At 36.9% G+C, this 18,486-nt stretch overlaps 3 protein-coding genes across 5 annotated transcripts in view; 1 reads left to right on the forward strand and 2 right to left on the reverse strand.

Annotated features, from left to right (window-relative positions):
- Nucleotides 1-1,177: 1,177 nt before the first annotated feature.
- LOC108723666 (neuroguidin) lies at nucleotides 1,178-5,212 on the reverse strand. Of its 2 annotated transcripts, none has more exons than XM_018449577.1 (4): nucleotides 4,875-5,212; nucleotides 2,957-3,491; nucleotides 2,019-2,369; nucleotides 1,178-1,939 (listed from the first exon to the last, which is right to left on the reverse strand). In XM_018449577.1, exons 1-4 carry the CDS (start codon nucleotides 4,881-4,883, stop codon nucleotides 1,914-1,916), a joined length of 921 nt encoding a protein of 306 aa, XP_018305079.1. In that variant the 5' UTR covers nucleotides 4,884-5,212; the 3' UTR covers nucleotides 1,178-1,913. The 2 variants fall into 2 exon arrangements, with proteins under 2 accessions (XP_018305079.1, XP_018305080.1); XM_018449578.1 differs by lacking the exon at nucleotides 4,875-5,212 and adding an exon at nucleotides 4,298-4,697.
- A 1,050-nt stretch (nucleotides 5,213-6,262) lies between these two features.
- Nucleotides 6,263-18,486, forward strand: part of TM9SF4 (transmembrane 9 superfamily protein member 4) — a 22,503-nt gene continuing 10,279 nt past the window's right edge. The window contains exons 1-11 of one of the 2 annotated variants that reach the window (XR_001936659.1): nucleotides 6,263-6,441; nucleotides 7,089-7,339; nucleotides 8,859-9,005; nucleotides 9,387-9,542; nucleotides 9,625-9,899; nucleotides 10,156-10,374; nucleotides 10,456-10,613; nucleotides 10,857-11,116; nucleotides 11,414-11,597; nucleotides 11,838-12,175; nucleotides 16,921-16,927. Coding sequence is in view for 1 of the 2 variants with exons in the window: in XM_018449568.1 (XP_018305070.1) it covers nucleotides 6,439-6,441; nucleotides 7,089-7,339; nucleotides 8,859-9,005; nucleotides 9,387-9,542; nucleotides 9,625-9,899; nucleotides 10,156-10,374; nucleotides 10,456-10,613; nucleotides 10,857-11,116; nucleotides 11,414-11,597; nucleotides 11,838-12,077 (1,893 nt within the window). In the remaining variant the exon portion in view is untranslated. Of the gene's footprint in view, nucleotides 6,442-7,088; nucleotides 7,340-8,858; nucleotides 9,006-9,386; nucleotides 9,543-9,624; nucleotides 9,900-10,155; nucleotides 10,375-10,455; nucleotides 10,614-10,856; nucleotides 11,117-11,413; nucleotides 11,598-11,837; nucleotides 12,536-16,920; nucleotides 16,928-18,486 lie in introns of those variants that run through there. The other variant, XM_018449568.1, reaches the window with a different exon arrangement.
- Nucleotides 12,574-17,164, reverse strand: PGAP5 (Per1-like protein PGAP5). Its single transcript, XM_018449570.1, has 9 exons — nucleotides 16,884-17,164; nucleotides 16,642-16,784; nucleotides 16,349-16,419; nucleotides 15,788-15,928; nucleotides 15,480-15,647; nucleotides 14,493-14,578; nucleotides 14,226-14,348; nucleotides 14,018-14,158; nucleotides 12,574-13,624 (listed from the first exon to the last, which is right to left on the reverse strand). The coding sequence occupies exons 1-9, from the start codon at nucleotides 16,977-16,979 to the stop codon at nucleotides 13,457-13,459; spliced, it is 1,137 nt and encodes a 378-aa protein (XP_018305072.1). The 5' UTR covers nucleotides 16,980-17,164; the 3' UTR covers nucleotides 12,574-13,456.

Here is an 18,486-nt window from a genome sequence, read left to right on the forward strand (position 1 = left end):
ACATAGTAACGCATATATCTAACACATGTACTCTCTGCATAGAACAATATGTGTCGCTCAACTTCGCTACTCTCTAAAACTTAGGAGTAAATCCCATTCTGAAAAGTTAAATCTCACTCTTAGATCCAATTTCACCAATGTGAGGTCAACTTTAATTTCGGTTCAATTTACCTTTTATCTAATGGCCGTAACGGTCAGAACTAGATCTTTACTTCTATTTCTTATTGTTGAATTTTCAAATGTACGGTCCAGTAAAATTCTTCTATTGTTTATCTTTTATCTAATTCTATAGAATTCATAGAATTAAAGAAAGATAAACAGTAAGTTAAACCGAGATTGAACTTAATCTTATATTAGTGAAACCTAGGCTTTTTCAAAACTGGCTCAATTTTCACTCTCTTTGTAATGAGATTTCACACCAAAGAATTTAGAGAGTACGTTAAAGGAACATTTTCCACCGGGACGCCGTGACGAAACAAGGAGCCCCGCATCTAACAACGTTAAAAAAATGCAACCTATTTAAAGGGGGAAGGGTTACAATCGACAATGCGATTCTCAATCCCCCCTGATTTGATTGTACAAATATTCCTATTTATCAGGCTTGCAGAAGTGATATTCGCCCGAAGTCTTCGTTCGTTCGTTCCTTCGTTCTTTCTATCCGTTACTGTGTGATATGCCAAGCTCCCCCTCTCTCTCCCTCTGAGAAATGAAATAAACGGTCAATGGAAATCAAATCTGAGAACATGACGACAATTTTGAATTTTGACACGCTCGTGTTATCCTTATATTACCATCAATATAAGTTTAACGACTTAAAACCAACGCAAAAACAACAGATATACAATGCACAAGCACATTGTAATAATAATAAAAAGACAAATGAGACTTAACGTAAAAACATGACTCACATTCAAATGTTTGTAATAGCCTCAACAGTTTCACCAGGGGAAAAACACAAACGAAACATACATATAATATAGTAAAACTAGTAACTACTTCACTACTCTAAGACAGCGAGAAAATCCTAAGACATGCGATATCAACGAAATATCGTTTTTGCTTCTTTTTCTTCCTTTTTTTTTTGCTTGTTTTCCCAAAGTGCTTTCCAAAATTTATTCTCAGAAGTTGCGCCGAGTGCGTGCAGTTTCTAAAGATTTTTTCCTCTTTTGTCTTTTTTTTTCTAAATCTCAAGTTTTGTAACTTCTGCGGGTTTTTGCTGTGAATGTCTTGTGATTTTTACGCTTTTCGTTAACAATTAATTCAATATCGTCTCTCCTGCTGTTTTTACTGATTTCCTCCTCCCTTCCACCGTTCCTATGTAGCCGGAGAATATTTCAAAATAAAGCAGAGGAATGTTCTGCTTTTCAACTTTTACGTGTAATTCACAATTTTCAATCCTGGAGCCGTTAAGTTCGCTACTCGATCCAACATTACAATACAATATTACGCTATTACGACACATAATTTCCATTAAGCTCGTATGTGCCATCGTTACTTCGACGTTGTTTCTCATCGCATTCACACTCACGTGAAATACCGATTTCATCGATGGATCTTGTCTCTCAACTCCACAGATCAAAATTGATCTCTCAGACAACAGTTAAAGATTAAAATCATTATTAACTAGAATTATCAATTACACGACCATTAGTATGTCTTATACAGTAATAAATTACCATCGTGCTATTGTTACTCCACCGTCGACACACGTTGTCTTTTTTTTTTATTACTAGATGTTACGATGTTATCTTTAGCTTAACTTAATAACGAGTATTAGTGGCATCTGCTCTTGTTTCGAAGAAGAAGTCGAGTAATTTATTTTTCTTTTTTTTTACCTTTTACCTTAATCGTTAATGCTGTATGAAACTCCGGGGTCTCGTCCAAAGTCCCAGAGCCGTCTCTTCGTCATGTTCTTAATGATGCCGTTTTTTCTTGAAACCTGCAACGTGAATTCTTGGCCTTAGTATCCTATTTTAGCGACGCAGTTTGCATGAAGCTAACGCAAAGAAGACTCTTACTCTTTTTAGCCTTGCCCTTCCTCTGAGCTTTTCTCTTCTTGGCGGTCTTGGTGGATGACTCCCCGAAAGTAGTGATCTCGTCGCCGAGAGTGCCCAGGGTCGTCATCTGGCGACGTCTGTGCTTCTCTTGCTTGGTGACGGGCAAACGCGTCATGTAATTCTCCTCGTATTCGATCTTCCGCTTGTCCTCGCGCACCAGAATCGCTCGCTTCTCGCCCAAACCCTGACTGTCCTCTACAGGCGCATCCAGATACTCCTCCTTCAGTTCCCGCAGCACCGTGTTCGATACGGCGCGTCTACGAGCTCTCTCGCCAGCCTTGCGGATCTTCTCCGCCATTGTTTCGTCGCCATCTGGAGAAATTACAAGATTCAAGGATTAATGAACGAACGAGAAAAGAAGCAATTTAAGCAATCCATGAAATTGGATGCTTAAATTATCAACATGTTCCATGCCATTCCATGCTAGACTTTGCGTTCAAGTTATTTGATTATTTTAACTATAAAAGAAAATGTAATTCTAGAATAATTTTTTATATTATATATGAATACATAATGATAATGCAATAATGACCTCAAGCTTTCTTCTTTATAATTCTTGCAATTTTTTTTTAATCATTAGTGAAGTACAAATACAAAGGGAGCTTTCCAGCAAGGAACATAAACTGATACAGTGCTTTCCAAAAACAAATTTAAGATTGGTCCAGAAACAAAATGAACCGTGTAAAATTACATTGGCATCATATGGAAAATGTTAACAAATTAAATATCGGCTGCATTCCGTTTCATGCATGATGCGCATGATGCATCATTTATCCTGTTACTTACCGAATGTTAAACAAGGATAAACGATGCATTATGCACATCATGAATGAAACGGAATGCACCCATCGTCTCTGTGATATACAAAGCTAAAAATTTTCTCAAAGTCCAGAACTGACCATAATGCACTGCAGCGAGTTTTGGTGGCACGTAAACGTTAGATTTCCTGGACTGTTGCGTTGATTTGACATCGTCCTCATCCTCGTCCTGATCGCTATCCGAGTCCTCGCTGTCAAGCTTGGCGACCAATGCATCAGGATTTGCTCTGAAATTACTGGGATCGTCGCTGTTGATGGTGCCGGTCACCGCCGTCTTGACGAGCTTATCTATTTGGTACTTAAGCTTGTGGTCTATTGGTCGGATTTTCTCTAGGACAGTCCTAATCTCGATCATACGGTCGATCGATGGGTCACCCTCAATGCGCTCGCCGGAACATTTTCTCAAGACGACGTAGGTCAGGTTGATGAGATACGAGAGCAGCATGTGATACTTCATCTCCAGGAAGCTGAGGCCCTTGTCCGTCGACATCTCGCCGTTCTTCACGCGCATTAGCATGTTGTCCACGACCTGGTTCACCTGGAGGACGTTGGCATTCATCTCTCCCAGCAGGCGGAACGCCTGTGGGAGATCCCTCTGCTCCATCTCGTCGATAGCCTGCGAAAGCAAACAGGTTGTCAGAAATAATTGAAGACATTTTCTAGCAAGAGACACAAATGACATGGTGTAATGCAGGATGCTTTCCATTTAGTGACACACAGATATTCTATCTTTCCTGACATTCAACGAGTAAACAATGCAGGATGCTTTCCATTTAATGACACACAGATATCATTCTATCTTTCCTGACATTCAACGAGTAATAAAGGCAGAACAATATTAGCGTCAACTTGTGTTATCAAGTGGAAAGCACTCATAGTGAATCATTATATCCTTGTTTGCCAATGTTAGAGGAGCCCATATAACACAGACTTTCAGAGGATGTCTTAAAGACATCCACAGGACATTCTAAAATATTCCTATATTTCCTGAACATCTTAAGGACATCTCTATGATCCTAAGAAGGTTCCTACGTTCTCTGAAGATTCAAGGACATCTCCAAAAAACAACCTTCAAGATCCAACAAATATCTAGAAGATTCTCTGAATGTTCTTTGAATATCCTATGGATGTTCCCAGGATGTCTCTTGGATAAAATACGCTATATGAGTCTCTAAGTCATTTAAATGTCCCAAGAAGGTTCCTAATGTCTTCTGAACAATTTTCTAAGCACATTCTTTAAACATCCTAAGAACATTCTTGTGTCTTCTGAATTTCCTAAGGATGTACCCAGGACGACTCTCGAATAAAATATACCGTGCGACAAGATAAAATAATTCACCGTGTTGCAATGTGTCATCTGTATCTCTTGCTGGAAACCACCCTAAAAAAATAGCAATAATAATAATAATTCCCGAATCTTACGATCATCGTCGCGACTCCCGATGCGATCGCGAAAGAATCAGAGCTCAGAGCGCGTCACGTCGTTTATTTACGTTCGCGGAAACACTTTCCCGCGCGAATAGGTTAAGCGGAGGCACGAAACCGCCGGGACGTTCTCCTCGCGAAACGCCCACGCGAGCGGCGAGTCTCGCGCGGAACGCGACGGTCCCCGTGCGGGCGAGCGCGGCGGGCAACGCGTTACGTCCCGGCGATCGCGACGTTTCATTCAAGAAAAAGGGAAAGAAGGGAAACGGCGATCGCGCGGCGTGTCCCGTGCGTGGAAACGCACTCGGCGGGCGATTTCGACGGTAATTACGTCGCGAAACTCGCCCCGGGCCGCTGCGGTGACCCGGGAAAAATGTCCGCCCGGGACCGAAGGCACGGGGGAAAAAAGCGCAATAATCTGCTGCCATCTTTCCTATTTACTAATGGATGACAGCGGAGGGAAAAAAAAAACAATCAAAAATTCCCGACGGCGACACGGCGAGAAAAACGCGGCGAATATCGCGCGGCCCGGCCGCATCGCGCGGCGATAACGCGCGGACGGCACGCCACTCACCTGCACCATCCTTCCGCGTGAAAAATCAGCCGGACAGACGCATATCCAAACAACGTAACTTGTAATTAAACGAGTCCCCACGTGGGACGATATTTTCCTTTTCGGGGGGGTATATTTTTTCGGCAGAGGAAAAGTCTGGTCAGCCGAGAGACTGTCAGTGAGTGTCCCTAGGACGCGCGACGGTGGACCTTCCGCGCGATTTTTCCGCGCGATCGTCGCCGCAGGATTTTTCCGCGTCGGCGACACGGCAAACGTCGACGTTCGTCGCGCGAGAGAATTGCGCTCCGAGTCTCAACGAGGCGGCACTTCCGGTTGTACGACGAGAGGTAGAAGCGGCGCCATCTTCGAAACGCGATCGCGCGTCCTTGGGAAGAAGATGTGATGTTGAATCGATGGCACGGATCGACTGAAATTTTGCGATTTCCTACGGAGACGACGAGGCTGTCAAAATCGTCGGTTATCTTTGTGCTTCGGTCGTCGCATTCGGACGACTTCCTGTCTGGGGTTGTTTTTTTTTCTGTCTTTTTCTTTCGCCCCGCTAAACGACGCGTCGTCATTCTCGTCGAGAGGGCGCGGGTGTTTGTAATGTTGGCACTCCCGTTGGCCTCCCTTCTGCCAACTGTATTTTATAAAGCCACTGGCAGTGAGAAACTTGAATTGTCATTGGTGACCTTTTTATCACTTAGGCCCGATTGGCCCGATTGGCTTAAAACTCTCAACTTTTTCTTTCTAGAAGACGAAGAAAATGGAAAGAGATAGAGTTTTATGTTTAATTTCTGAAAATTTCAAAAATTTGTATGCATATTTCAGTCAATTTGCTCGCTTTTGTGATTTTCACCTCATTTCAAAATACATTTGACTTATTCTTTTTGGCTGAAAACTTTTGCACCAGTTCATTTCTTCCTTTTCTTTCTTCCTGGAGAGAAAAGGAAGAAAAATTAACAGGCCTATTATCGACCTTATTATTAAAGTGCAAATATAAAATGAACGAACCCAGTAAACAAGAAACGTTACGAAACATACATTTCAGTAACGTTGCTGCAACATTTCTTGTTTAGTGGGAATTTACTACGCATTAAAATTATCAATATTATAAATAAAATTATAAATATTCTAATAAATTCGCTCGCTTTGTAAATTTCACCTCGTTTCTTAAGCTCTATTCACGTTTCTTAAAACCCTCAAAATTTTTGCACTTAAAATAAGATAGATTTATATATACTTGAGAGTTAAAAAGAAAGAAAACGAGGGTGCTGAGTGCAAAAAGTGCAAGCAACGCGAAGAGATCTCCAATTTCTGTGGTCAAACATCGCGGCTAGGGACTTGTTTTTTATAGACGTTGGCAGCGCCGGCGCGTCCGTTGCGCAGCTAACTTCAGCGCGCGGGCGCGCACGCGGCGGCAACTTCACTGTGGTTAGATCGCAGATGTGGGGGTGTGGGGCTGACACTGCTGACAGTAGAGGAGTTGGTGCCGTTGGTGGTGGCGGCTAAAATCGAGGACGAGACACTACGAGGGACACCGTGGCACGAGTCCTTGGCCAGAAAAGTCTAGTAATCGCGTAGAATGGTAGGTGCGACCTAATTCACTCGTAATCCATCCCTCGAGGAATCTACGTCATGACATGACACGGCCTCGCCGAGGCAATTGTCTTTTCTGCGCGTTTACTCGCCAACGAACGAGACCGACAGCTCGCAGCATCGACCACCTTCTGCAATCGACACTCTTCATGCGTTCCTTCCCCGCAATTTTTACGCGCATTATATAAATCCAATGATTCATCCCATTGTAGATGTTTACAGTAGCGCGATTGGCGTGTCGTAGGATCTTTACGAATCCGTTGTAAACCCGACCGTAAAAAAATGATAATTTTACATCGTTATTTATACCCACTTGGGAAGAACTTTAATAAGCCTGTTCTTTTTAGTCGAATTTCTTGCACGGTTCAGCTTTCTGCCTTTTCTCTCCTCTCGTTGGAAAAAAACAAGAGAAAAAGTGGACTTGCAAGAAAGTTTAGCTAAAAAGGTCAAGTTTTATTATTATACATTGATTGCATGAGCTTTATTTAATACTTTTTTAATATTGTCATATTGATAAGACAGTTTTTCTTAAGAATAAATTTTTTCATTTTCCACAAATCCCTTGTTCAGTCAGATTTAATACATTGCAACGTTATTGTCTGTTATCTTTGTACTAATTGATATCTTTTGGTACAGGGAAGATTACAGAGGAATGGTGCCATGCTAGTGGTAATATGCCTCTTGATAGAGACGAATGGCTTTTATGTACCTGGAGTTGCTCCAGTGGAGTTCAAGAAGGGCCAAAAGATAGATGTTAAAGCGGTCAAGATGACCAGCACTCACACGCAATTACCATACGAATACTACTCTCTTCCGTTTTGCTTACCCAAGAATGGAACCTTCATTTATAAGTCTGAGAATTTGGGAGAGGTGTTGCGCGGCGACAGGTAAGACATTAAAAAAAATATTTAATTTTTGGAAAAGTTTTAATGTTATCATAATTTTATATTATACGGTATAATTATGTATGATATATTGTATATAATAATGTTATGTATTATTACATATATTTAGGAAATAGTTGATGATCACTACTCTGACTTAGACACTACCTTAAACATACTTTTAAAACAACATTTTCTGATTGAAAGATTAAAGTAAGGCTCTGGAAAATCTAAAAATTAAAAAAATTAGAAAATCTAGGAGAGTCAGTACATTTATTCGTTCTTGTGTGTACAATAGTTTTACAATAGTTAATATACAATAAATAATTGTGTCGCAGATGTTTTAATCTGGATCCTTTTCAATGCTTATTGTATATATATAAGATCTAAGGCAATCATTAAGTTAGGATCCATAAATTTTCCATATAATCAAAATTGTTAAAAAAATGAAGTTCATTGAAAATGTGACATGTTTGATAGTTAAAATTCGTGGAAGTAAAAATAGAATTAAAAATAGAAAAATTAATATGTAACTTTGTATAAATTAAACTAAGAAAATGAAACTGAATTTACAGCCGATATTCATAGTCGGTTCTTATTATTTAAGACTGCTTTAGCACGATCTACAATAGGTTTTTAAGCCTTAAGCCATAAGAAATGGACGAACCATATTCAATTATTCTCCTTGCATTCGACCATAATTGGTCAATTTCTTACTACTTAAGGCTTAAAACACCTATTGTAGATCCGGACTCTATAATTGAGACTCATGACACCTTAAGATTGCACCTAAATCGACCTTAAATCGATACAAAAATTGACTGTAAATACTAATTTATGTGTCAATGATTAAAAATAAAAGGATATAAAAAAAATTAATAATTCAAAAAATTTACATTATCGAATTAGATCTTAGATGAGATAATGACGAGCCTATTGGAGATAAAAAGATGTACAGACAGTTTTCATGCTGAAGAGAACTGTTCCCAATTATTCCCACTTTTCCTTCACTCAGAGGCTTGTGATATCACTCGTCGTAATAATATTATGTAGAGAACGTAATTAAAATCTATTAAATTGTAATAAACTGAATCGAGAAGCTCCATATCACTATATAAATTAAGTCCATGTGTTTGTTTAATATATATTTATAACATTTTTTTTATATACATGTTTAATATATATTTATAACATTTTTTTTCTGATATACATGTAATATCTCTGAAATATTTATTGATATAGACTTTTCCATCCAGAATGACTATTGTTCAATCAAATTCATGAAAATTTTACGGGATGTTTAATTATAACAGATGATTGCGTCATAATTTGATGTCATATTCTTGAAAAATATCGCATATGAAAATGTATGAAAATAGTATACGTTATGTATATTATAGATTTCCTTAGTACTTCCATATGGGATATTTTTCAACAATACGGCACTTTGTGTTCCAAAATCCTGCTTTTATTTCCCGACTTCTGATTACCGCAAATTTTAATAATTATCTTTGTTTTCCAGGATAGTGAATACTCCATACGAAGTTGTAATGGCAGAAGATATCACCTGCAGACTACTATGCCACAACCCATCCAAGTTAATGACTTGGGACGAAGCCAATTCCCAGCATGTTATCCAGATGGTTCAACATGAATATTTCGTGCACTTGTTAGAATCTTTATTATATGTACAGCTAGGATCACACAATGCTCGATTTCTTGAATGCTAAACATGCTGCTATAGCTACTTACTATAGACTTACTTTGAATATGTTTGAGGAGACGCTATTTTACGCCCGTTTTACGTGTAATGAACGATAAAAATAGAATGACAAAAATAGCGCTAATAGCGTCTCTCCGAATAAACCTAGAATAAAATAAACATAAATAACATAATAATGAACACAAATCATGTATACCAGCATATCATGTTCAATGCATAAACATATTCCAGCATACATCAGAATAGCAGCTTGCGTTCAAGAAATCAATGTGATTCCAGCTTAATAAGAAAATGCGTCTGCATCGTCTACATTCTGCATTTTTGCAGGTTGATAGATAATCTACCAGCTGCTACTAGAAAGAAGCACAAAGAAACGAATAACGTGGTCGTTTATCAAGGATATCGCTTAGGTGGAATTATGAACGATCAAGTGTACATCAACAACTATCTTAAGCTAAAATTAAGCTATCACAAACACGGCGAGTTAGTATCTATTCCGCACATTTGCAAGAGAGTTCACAGAACTGAGGAAAGCCCGTGATAAAAGTGATCATTTTATTTATAGAAACGAATTTAGAGTAGTCGGATTTGAGGTGGAAGCTCGATCTATCGACACGTCTCAATTGACATTCGACGGGAATACTTGTATTTTACCGAGCGAGGCGAGTCCGCAGTTTGTTAATCCAAAGGGCACGAGCCTCCTCTTCCTGTACTCGGTGGAGTGGAAACAGTCAGACATCAGCTGGGCGAGTAGATGGGACGTGTATCTCGGCATGAGCGACGTAGAAATCCATTGGTTTTCGATCATCAATTCTCTTATTGTTGTCTTCTTCTTATCTGGTGAGAATGCGATAATTTTATGATCGTAAGCTTTTGGTAAAAAAAGCAAAATAAAACTTGATCTGCATGAAAATGCATTATTATTCGTCAGACGCTTAAGGTCTTCACAAATATTTAAATAATAAAATAAAATATATAAGTATATAATTATGAAGAAATCTAAATATATAAGTATATAATAATGAAAAAAAATCAATAATTTTGCTGTACTTTGCAGAATTTAAGATGTTAATTTCTGGATATGTATTCGTTGCAGGAATTCTTACGATGATCATGGTAAGGACGCTCAGAAGGGATATAGCCCGTTACAACGCAGGCGAGAGTGACTCTCTGGCAGGTCTGGACGAAACCATCGAGGAGACAGGCTGGAAATTGGTCCATGGAGATGTATTTCGACCACCAAGCAACTCGCGCTTATTCGCTGCCGTGATCGGCAGTGGCATCCAGATATTTTGCATGACTCTGATTACGATATGTAGGAATACATTGAATCCTATCAATGCAACGTAGAGTATAGCGAGTGTATGTTTATTTACACCCGTCTGTATTTCTGCAGTCTTTGCGATGCTGGGAATGTTGTCGCCGGCGAGTCGAGGAGCCTTGGGCACCTGCGCGATATTTTTGTACGTGTCCTCCGGTTTAATCGCCGGCTACTTCTCGGCCCGATTGTACAAAACTATGCGAGGTCGAGAGTGGAGAAAAGCTGCTTTACTGGTAAAAACATATATCTATTTAATAAAATATAAATTATGCCCATTTCTATCAATGTAGATTAATTTTAATCTCTCTTTAGTTTTAGAAATTAAAACTAAATTTTAACATTGGTAGAAACGAGCATTAGTCATACAGCACGAATGTATTTTTCTGCGCAAAATTCTACATTTTTCTCGAATTTATTAACGAAACTTATTAACAAAAAGTATATCCTAGTTTCTAAGGTACACATATTTATTGCAGACAGCGACGTTCTATCCAGGTATAGTCTTCACAACGTGTTTCTTCCTAAATTTCTTCATATGGGGGAAGCATAGCTCTGGTGCGGTCCCCTTCACCACGATGGTAGCCTTGCTGTGCCTCTGGTTCGGCATTTCGCTGCCTCTCGTCTATCTTGGTTACTTCTTTGGCTATCGCAAGCAGCCCTTTACACATCCGGTTAGAACGAATCAAATTCCCAGACAAGTTCCTGATCAGCTATGGTATATGAATCCAATATTGTGGTAAGTTTGGGAAAATAATTTAATCGATTTTTCTATTATTTCACGTTATTAATATGCAGTCACTGTTTTTATATTTATGCACTCCACTGTTCGCGACTTTAACGTAGATTATAAGTTGATCTTGTTCTTCGATTAATCACGAAAACTCTGGTCGCTCTAGATATATTTATACATTTATGTATTAGCATTTTTTTAAATTAATATAATATATAATTAACAGAATAATTTTCTATTATTAAATATTAATAAAGGAAATATTAATGAAGGAAATATTAATGAAGGAAATATTGCTTGTAGCACTCTAATGGCTGGAATCTTACCATTCGGCGCGGTATTCATAGAACTCTTCTTCATCCTAACTGCACTCTGGGAAAATCAGTTTTATTATCTTTTCGGATTTCTATTCCTCGTTTTCTGTATCCTTGTAATTTCGTGCTCACAAATATCAGTAGTCATGGTCTACTTCCAGTTATGTGGCGAAGTAAGTATAATGAGAAAATTAATTACAAAAATATCTCATTGATTTAATGTTCAATGCGATATTTGATCTTTTTTTCTTAAGGATTATTTTTAATTTAGACTTTGAACTCAGTTTTTCTATGTTCTATCCTCTACAGTTTAGACTTAAATATATCCTCCTTGTTTTCTTGATTCTTAAAATTTCTATTCCTTTGTATGTGGTATATATTCATATTTTCATGCTTTGACGTTTTAATTCCAGGACTACAGGTGGTGGTGGCGCAGCTTTATCGTGAGCGGTGGATCCGCAGTCTACGTGCTGGCGTATTCCGTTTTTTATTTCGTCACCAAACTGAAGATCACCGAGTTAGTGCCGACCCTCATGTATTTCGGCTACACCGCGCTGATGGTCCTCACATTCTGGCTACTGACCGGCACGATCGGTTTCTTCGCCGCGTACGCCTTCATCAGGAAGATATATGCGGCCGTCAAGATAGACTAGTCAAAATTATCATTAGTAGAGTAATGCAAGCGAATAAATTTAGACTTTTAATTTAACCGAGCGAGAAAGAGGGAGAGAGATAGAAAGCGAGCGAGAGAGTGAGAAAGAGGCAGAGAGCTGATATTTCATATTGTGTAGAAACGATAAGTGAAATGAACATCTCGTTGGATGCATCTCATCTTCCACGAAATTTCGAAACTGCGAACGTTGCACAGAATTTTGTGATTAACGTGTACGAATATTTAATGTATTGACATTAAGGTTTCTATTTGTCTATTCTTTTACATCCGTTATAATAAGTGTAAGCTCCATGTTCGTCGTCCAGGATTTGAAAAACCATCGCGAATATGAAAATTAAAAGTAACAAAAACAAGAAATGAATATTGAAAGTACATTTTCAAGACAGCATATTTTGTTTTTCTCTTATTTGTTTTCATTTATTTTCTTTTAAACTAATCGCAGGGAAGAGAAAAAGAAGACTAACATCTTTATTTAAAAAAAAAACGGTGGTATCATTTTTGCTATTTTTTTATGGGACAAGATAAGCTTTTTGTACTCATAAATGTATACAAAATACGCGCATGAGAAAAGCACGAATGTGGAGTACCAGTGTATAATAAATCTATTTTATTTATATGATTTTTAGGTTTCTTCCGTAAGTACTTATAATTTCACACACACACACACACACACACACACACACACAACACACACACACACACACACACACGAGAAAATAATCGATCTGATCCACGAATGTTGGCTATATCAATAATGATCCTTGTTGAAGGAACTCTGTAAAAATATTCAAGTAATGTGATATTAGTAACAGTCAATGTGCGAAAGTATTATATAGCCGATAAAATGAGCCAGTCTAAAGTGTTATCGCTTTCTTTAATGTAAGAATACAACATGCAGTTTCGCAACTGTCTCAATCGATCATTATTACAATAACAAGCGCAGTAAATGAATAATAATATAGTTTGTAATATTTACATTCAGTACAAGCGCATATTTTCATTCTTCAACTTTTGGATGTCGTTATCGCAAACTTCCCGCGCGCCCAGTTCCGCTGAGACTCGACTTATCATTTCTTTTATAACACACGTCGATACTTATATATATAAAGTCCTTTAGCAAATGTGTCTCGAGTTTTCCGTAATAGAATTCTATGTACATCGAGATATTGACATCGTTACAATTTACAATATATCACAAAGTGTTTTATACTATTACTGTTGTAAATAATATGTGATGGCTAGCGTGTATGAAAGGTATATACAGATATGTCCTAATTTTGACAATTATACCCTCCATGGATCTGCATTGTATATAGAATTATCATACGCTCGTTCACGTACGAACGTGTTGTAATAGAGTTAATCAAGGCATCTTCTCAAGCGCGAGTATACATGCCGCCTCGGCCTGAGTTTTATAATCAAATATATCAGTATGCATAGGAGACTACATGTATAAATAACCATCACAGTAGATTCCACGGGCATGTAGCACTTGGAGACGGAATAATTGCTGGGAGTGAAAGTACCCTGAAACAGAAATAATTCATGGATATATATATTGTGTCCCAACGCAAGGATAATTAACTCATTGAGAGAAAGCCATAATGATAATATAAAGAATTCACAGTTAAGCATATTATGCCCTTATCTTCTGAAGATCCCAATCTAATAACCGAAATCGTAAAATAGTTATTAAAAGAATTCCATGCCTGGAAGTCGGATAATAAAAAGTTTGAGGAATATTATTTATCACCAATATTATTTTTGGCAAGTAATAAATAATACTCCTTAAATTAACGATATTTTTATTCCTTTTAATCCATTTTTATTTCTTCGCTTTATAGCTGAAGTTATAATGTTCTCAAAAGTGAAGAATTGATTGTTAATAGTTAACGTGAAAATCTCAAAGTTAAGATTTACAATCAGGAGAGATGGATTGACTTTATTGCGCCAGCTGAAAGACGAGATCGTGAATTCCAGAATGTCGTCCCGATGTATCCTCCTGCAGCCGTGATGAGTGTGACCGGCGACGATCAGTCGCGGATTCAATATATCTAGAAGCTATAAAAATCGAGTTTCACCTTAATGTCGAACACGCTATGCCATTCAATGAAGTTACCAAATGTACCTGCTCCGACGCTTCTTTTGACAAGCATTCCCAACGTTCTCGGAACTTGATGGCCTTCAACTCGTCGGGAGCCTGATCCAATTCGTTACAGATCTCATCTGATTCTCGATACATCGGATAATGCTGAAGGAGAGACGATACTTTTGTTAATCTTTCAAATGTAATTTTTTATCCAATAACTTTAAAAGTTAATCTTGCGATTCTTCGGAATTTCTAGTTCCTATGCTATTTGTGAAAATACTTTATTTACGAATTAGGAAGACTGACTTGCAGCAATATGGGCCTACTGTATCTGGAAATCGCGCTGGTATTATAACAATCGTTGCCGATTCTTCTCGCACATTTCAGATCCTCTGCAATATGATATACATGGAAACAGTTTGATAATTAATCAGTTACGAAAAGACACTCAGAGAAACAAATAGTCCATATTAATTTCAGATCTCGCTTTTACTAAACTTGCGTATTTATTTCTGAGATTCTATAACATATATAATATAGATTAATTAGATGCTAAATTTATCAATAAAAGTGAGGTATGAATACGGACCATAGTGGTAACAACTCACAAGTTTTATGTGTAGAATTTATGTGCACAATTGAAGCTATTTTATCATTATTGCAATTATATATAAAACGTTATATTATAATAATTCTACATAATAAAACATTATCAGGGTTGCCATAAAAAAATGAATTTTTAAATTCCCCGACTTTCTCAGGTTTTCCAGATGAAAATAGAAAATTTTCCAATGTAAAATATTTTAACATACTTGGAATCAAGGATTATATAGGAAAGCTAGCCTATATTATTAAAAATAATGCAAAAAAGGCTTAGTAGCATGATAAAATTTTGGATTCAAATTCAAGCCAACAAAAAATTAATTAGTATTGGAAAAAAGAATGTAGTTACAAAAAAGGACGATCAAATAAAAATGCTGAATAAAATATAAATTTTAATTATTTTATTAAAATCGTTTAAAGTACGTGAGTTTTGAACATATTTGACTATAAACGTTAGATATAATATTTAAAAAATTCTAACAATTATTTGGAGCAGTTTAAGGAAATTGTGAGCAATTCTAAAATTCCAGACTTTTTTACATTTTCCCCTGACTTTTCTCGGTTTTTCATGTCTGTGGCAATCTTGATTACATTAATTCTACATAAAACTTGTATTGTTGTCACCTTTGTAGTTGCTACCACCATGTTTTCCTCCGAGTGCAGTACAAGAGCGAACAGATGATAGCTCACTAGCTATTTTATTCACTGCGATTTCGGTCGGTCGACACAGGAAACAGCCGTCCCCCTCTAATGCCATACTGTTGATCAGCACGAAGTGATTGTCTCTTAGACTCAGCCGTCGCACGTTCGGGCTTTTCATGCCGTTAATGAAACGCTGATTGCGATACGGTGTAATTGCTGAAAACATATTCCAGGAGTTCAGCCAGAAATATGTTGTCAAAATCTATGTTTACATTCGATTTAAATACGAAGTAGGAATTATACTGGATTTGTTGTTGTCCGAGACTGATCCTTTGAAGATATATTCTTTGCCGTACCATAATGAAATCCCATATCATGGTTTCCAGCGACGACATAGATACGCGTGTCTTTAGGCACATAGAATAGGGAGTGGAATCTCTTTATGTAGTACTCGAACTCCGCGGCGCCGCACCATTTGCCCTCGTCGAAAACGTCTCCTGAATATTATGAAATATTATTGAAACAGCAAGTCTTGCTGTATTAGATTAGATATCGAGATTAGATTCAAATTTAATCAGTCAGAAGAAAGAAAATCAACATCTAGTTTAATAAATTTTGTTTTGTCAAATTCCAATCTAATCTCAATCTTTAATCTGATACGGGTTTTAGCAAACTGTGAAGACACAGAAACATTCATGAACAATACGTTCAGCAATTGTTGTAAAATTCAATTATTGAAAATTCAAAATTCAATTGTAAATTTCAATTAAATTTTGAATTTTGTCAAATTCTTTAATATGATTGTCCTTAGTTCCTCACTACATCTAAATATATAAATTAATCGTATTAAAAAAAATTTACAACAGTTAGCAAGCTTCTTTTTTTACTGGTCAATAATATATTAAAGCATTATTCACCCAATACGAAAACTATGTCCATTCGGTGTAACGTCATCATTGTTTGGAATGCTCTGTACATCTGCCATTCTCTGGAGCAACATATATCAGTTTTTTCAATAGATATCCAAATGTATTATATAAAAAAAATCTTCAATATTCAATATGTAAGGCCTGTTTTCTTTAGCTGAACTTTTTGCACGGTTCATCATTTCTCTTTTTCTTCAATATGGAGAGAAAAGGAGGAAAGATGAATCATGCAAGAGATTCAGCTAAAAAAGAATAGACCTACAGTTGAAATTACAGCCACAAACCTTCGTAGTTTATCAAACCAGTGGCCTTGTTTGGAACCTAATAAATGGGTATCCGCTATAAACATAGCTTTGACAGGTTTCTCTGCTGCTTCTCCACGTAAAGTGGAGTCTTCCTTCCGAGGGTTCAGAGTGGGCCATTTGCACTAAAAATCAAAGCAACCAGAGTTTCCAGAGTTTCCATTAAGGACGGAGTTCCTAAGCAGGATATTTTTGCATGACACAGAAGCATCACGAGAACTCACCTGTATAAGCACCACATAATATATGAGATATTCGCAGAAGAATAGTACAAACAATAAAGCTAAACCCACGTTGAGAAGTGCCTTGAGATGCAGCATCCTTGAAACTCTTTAAAAATTCATACAAAATTTCTTAAAAAGTACAAGTCTTTATTTTATATTTACAGTTCTGATAACGTCATTTTTTGGCTGCCTGTGCACTGTGTAAACCATGTCAATTGACAAAAAACTACTGTATTGCTGATCATTGTTGGCGGAGCTTAAAAGCTACCAAAAACATTAAATACGATGAAGACACTGCAGACATATCAACCTGTCTCACTTCTAGCACATGCGTATAACATTTCTTTTCTTATAGTTATATATATATATATATATATACCGTATTTTCTCTGTCTCACTTTCTCGGATCATACTAGATCATACAAGATATATAACATTAACGATATAGTAATATTACATATGCCGATTATTTTTTATTCTTGTACTTGAATTTTCCTCTTACTTTCACCAAATTTCAAACATATATATATATCTACTTCACTTTAAATACAGAAAATGTATACTAGTTCAGTTATAAAAAACAAATTTGTAATGTAAACAATGCAGAGAATACCTAACCTAAATCTGACCTAACATAACCTCAAATTTGATTTCGCATGACGTAGTAGAAGCATATGCTAGGGTGCGTTCCAAAACTCGACTCTATCAACTCCGAGTATCTTTTATCCTTGTTCAACATTCGGTGAAGAACAAGGATAAAAGCAAGAAGACTAGAACCAGGGGTGCGTTCGAAAATCTACTCGTCGGGTAGAGTAAGGTTGGGTATGGGTAAACGTAAAACTCGATCGGAGTAACACTAAAATTCAACGACTTTCCGAACGTATAAGGTAAAGTACTTATTAAGTAATGGTGAAGTCGTCTCGGCTCGGGTGCATAACCTCATTTATATTGTTGAAAAGTGTGGCCGACTGACTGTGCATTCATATTCTAAATTTTTTAGGCCCTTCATTCATCTAATATCAAAGAAGACTTAAAATTAAATTTTAAATTAAAATTAATTTATATTAATAAAATAAATTTATATTATAAAATTTATTTATAAAATAAATTTATATTATTTATTTAAATTAATTTAAATTAATTTTAAATTTTAAACTTAAATTTTCTTTGGAAAAGACATTTTGGAATGTAACCTAAATATTGAATAAAATTTCTAAAAACAACTATAGAAAATAAAAGTAATTACCATGTTGATCAATTATTATCATAATGTCATTTTGAATGACCAAATCACCGTTTTCTAAACGATAAGGGATATGACGTCCTTTAATCGGATTAATGAGAGCTGTGACGGTCTCAGACATCTCAGTTCGTTCCATTTTTGTCACTTCGCAGTTCGCGCCAAGATAGCATGACGGTTAAACGAGTTACCCTGCCAACCTCTGAAAATTCAGAGGTTGAAAAAGCGACCCTAGAGTACAATTTAGTGACTTTACTCGATATTTCCGAACGCAACTGGTAAGTCAGTTTTGTACGACCCGAGTTAATTTCCGAACGGCAAATAGAAAAATTTCTACTCAGAGTAGGATTTTCGAACGCACCC

Source organism: Mycetomoellerius zeteki, unplaced genomic scaffold (genome assembly GCF_001594055.1).
Source record: "Mycetomoellerius zeteki isolate Tzet28-1 unplaced genomic scaffold, Tzet1.0 scaffold249, whole genome shotgun sequence".
NCBI lineage: Eukaryota > Metazoa > Arthropoda > Insecta > Hymenoptera > Formicidae > Mycetomoellerius > Mycetomoellerius zeteki.

Bases quoted from the DNA above. Each gene is read 5' to 3' on its own strand.
- LOC108723666 (XM_018449577.1), bottom strand. The intron at 2,370-2,956 runs GTCAGTTCTGGA...TAATTTCTCCAG, and splicing joins ACTCGCTGCAGTGCATTATG to ATGGCGACGAAACAATGGCG. The intron at 1,940-2,018 runs GTAAGAGTCTTC...TTCACGTTGCAG, and splicing joins GAAGGGCAAGGCTAAAAAGA to GTTTCAAGAAAAAACGGCAT.
- PGAP5 (XM_018449570.1), bottom strand. From the start codon at position 16,979: ATGCTGCATCTCAAGGCACTTCTCAACGTGGGTTTAGCTTTATTGTTT. The intron at 16,785-16,883 runs GTGAGTTCTCGT...TTTGATTTTTAG, and splicing joins ATTATGTGGTGCTTATACAG to TGCAAATGGCCCACTCTGAA. The intron at 14,579-15,479 runs GTGAGCTATCAT...ATCATATTGCAG, and splicing joins CGCAGTGAATAAAATAGCTA to AGGATCTGAAATGTGCGAGA.